Source organism: Sphaeramia orbicularis, chromosome 18, assembly GCF_902148855.1.
Source record: "Sphaeramia orbicularis chromosome 18, fSphaOr1.1, whole genome shotgun sequence".
Lineage (NCBI taxonomy): Eukaryota > Metazoa > Chordata > Actinopteri > Kurtiformes > Apogonidae > Sphaeramia > Sphaeramia orbicularis.
Window position 1 is genome coordinate 47,225,410 of NC_043974.1, and position 2,823 is coordinate 47,228,232.

A 2,823-nucleotide genomic window follows, 5' to 3' on the forward strand; every position below is an offset into this window, starting at 1 on the left:
TTTTGACTAAAGAGGAAGACACAGCACAATGGAAAAAGCAAATCAGCAGAGGCAGAGGTCAGGTGGACATTGTCACCATGGTTACCATGTGCACTTGGTCACATAGGACTGTTTATTACCTCCACCAGGAGGTACTGTTTTTGTCGGCATTGGTTTGTCTGTCTGTGTGCAAGATAACTCAAAAAGTTAGCGATGGATTTGGATGAAAATTTCAGTAAATGTTTATACTGATACAAGGAACAGAGGTCTGCACTCTTTTCTAGAAAAGACAGAACAGACCTCCACCAGGAGGTATTGGTATCACTTTGCTTTGTTTGTTTGTTTGTTTGTTTGTTTTCATCTTTACTGTAAAACTCTTCCCCCCATCTTTCCCAGATCTTCCCCACAGATAGGCCTAGGCCCTGGGACCAGCCCAGTCCATTTTGGTCCCAGTAGGACAAAGTTCAAGGTCACAGCAAGGTCACAACATCTACAGTTTTCCATCTGTCATCACTGAGACATTTTAGGAAATTCACCCAAAATTCCAAACGACTCTGATTCTCCTCCAGTTGGATCCACCTGTAGCTTAGAACAATCTCTTGTATGTGGAACTAAATTGTCCACATCCACTGTGGAATGTGGACTCTGTGGACATTTACACTGAACACTGAAAATCCCATTTCCCACACATTTAAAATTAGAAATAAATAAATAGTTAAAAACAAACTACAGACCCCTGTACTGAAGACCTATAGTTCAGATCTTTTAATTCAATCCCACTATAACTATAAAAATGTAAAACCTATAAAAATGTTTGACTGCAGTGTTTCTACTGTATGGAACAACCTGGAACCTGTTGAACTTAAACAGAAACAGTCGATCCACACATGCACAGTGTTCAGGTGGAGGTTGGAGTTCAATGAACACTGGTTTTACTGGTGTTTAATCACAGGTGGTTTTACTCACAGCATTTGGACAGAAAGGTGGGGGGGGGGGGGGGTAGAATGGGTGGGGCTAAAAAGCAGATGAAGCTGGTTGGTCCAGTGCTTGACCCTTTAGTAGCTGAAGTGGATTCACTGTGACCTGGTCCACAGATGGTCTTCTGACCTGGTCCACAGGTGGCCTTCTGACCTGGTCCACAGGTGGCCTTCTGACCTGGTCCACAGGTGGTCTTCTGACCTGGTCCACAGGTGGTCTTCTGACCTGGTCCACAGGTGGTCTTCTGACCTGGTCCACAGGTGGTCTTCAGGGCTGGATCAGAAGTCTGTAAACAGACTGAGGTTGGCTGACGCTGTTTGTGTTTGAGGTGAAACTGGAGCTGCTCTACTGAGGAGAAGTGGTCACATGTCTGAGTCTGTTCCACTGCTGTGGTCGCTGTGGTTACACCAGCCTGGTTGTCATGGTGACTGTGACGACAACCCCTCGTAGCTGCGACAGACCGATGCACGACGGGATACGGTGTTGAAAGGAGCGCTGGCGCCGAGGCAGGTGTGATGTTTAGCTCCTCCCACTGACCGCCTCCACCACTGTGGGATACTGAGCTGCACCAGTGAAGTGGAGTTGAGTCCAAGTGTCCACGGTCCTGACACACATGAGTCCAAGTGTCCACGGTCCTGACACACATGAGTCCAAGTGTCCACGGTCCTGACACACATGAGTCCAAGTGTCCACGGTCCTGACACACATGAGTCCAAGTGTCCACGGTCCTGACACACATGAGTCCAAGTGTCCACGGTCCTGACACACAAGTCCAAACCCTTCAGGTCCTTCTAGTGGGACTGAGGTCCTGGTCCATCTGACATTAGTCCAGTTCTGGTCTGGTGTGGTCCACTGCAGCCCAGAACTGTCCACACACTAGTTTAGTGTCTGTCCCATAAGTGTGGACGAGTGTCCTCTGCAAACATCTGGACTGAACATCATCTACACAGACTGATGGCACATCAACTACACACACAGGAACCAGCAGTGGAGCCACAGCAGAGCCCTGGGGTACTCCCATGGTCCAAACCCTGGATGCACATGCAGACATGAAGGGGGTGTGGTCTACAGTGGGGGGTGTGGTCTCATTTCCTGACAGAGAAATGAGGTCAAACGTCAGAGCTGTGGTTTTGAAGTGAGAACAGGAAGTGTGTCTTAAACCAGTCACAGTGAGTCCAGGTTTGATTCGACGCTGAGGGACGATGGCTCCGACATCTGTGTTCTGTGAGTACGATCTGAGGTTGGACTGGAGGACACTCACATCTGTAGAAGAACAACAGCCATTAGAAACCAGAGGAAAACAGAGAAGGTTTAAAACTGATCCAATCAGATTCTGATTAGAGACGACTGAAGAGTTTATTTCAAATATGAATTTAAACAAAACTATATATATATATATATATATATATATATAAAAATATATAAACAAAGAAAACATATACACACGACATAAAATACATATTTGAAAAGGAGAGGACGTATCATATAAACTCCACCCCTTCTCCTTCAATATTTATTATTAATAATAATAATAATAATAATGATAATAATAATCATAACCTTCTTAGTTGAAACATTTCTAAACTCTAATGTCTGATACTTGTTGTTAAATCATTTAGTTTCTGACTTTATATCATTAAGGTTAAATATAAATGTCATTTCCATAAGCCCATAAACCAATAACACATATATGTCCATATACGTGCACACATATCCACACATACCACAGAATGCTTTGAAGGAACGCTGCTGTTCTACCTTTGGTTCCTTTTCCATTTATCGATGGTCTTTTCAGAATCAGAATCGCCTTTATTGTCATTTGACAGTACAGAGTACATCAAATGAAACTGAGTTCGATGATTAGGG

The 2,823-nt window shown here is 44.3% G+C and overlaps 1 protein-coding gene across 1 annotated transcript in view; it reads left to right on the forward strand.

The window, feature by feature from the left end:
• Nucleotides 1-2,100: 2,100 nt before the first annotated feature.
• LOC115438573 (high affinity immunoglobulin gamma Fc receptor I-like) overlaps nucleotides 2,101-2,823 on the forward strand; it is a 13,722-nt gene continuing 12,999 nt past the window's right edge. Inside the window, exon 1 of the mRNA XM_030162265.1 lies at nucleotides 2,101-2,181. Within this exon, the coding sequence (XP_030018125.1) occupies nucleotides 2,160-2,181 (22 nt within the window). The 5' untranslated portion in view covers nucleotides 2,101-2,159. The remainder of the gene's footprint in view (nucleotides 2,182-2,823) is intronic.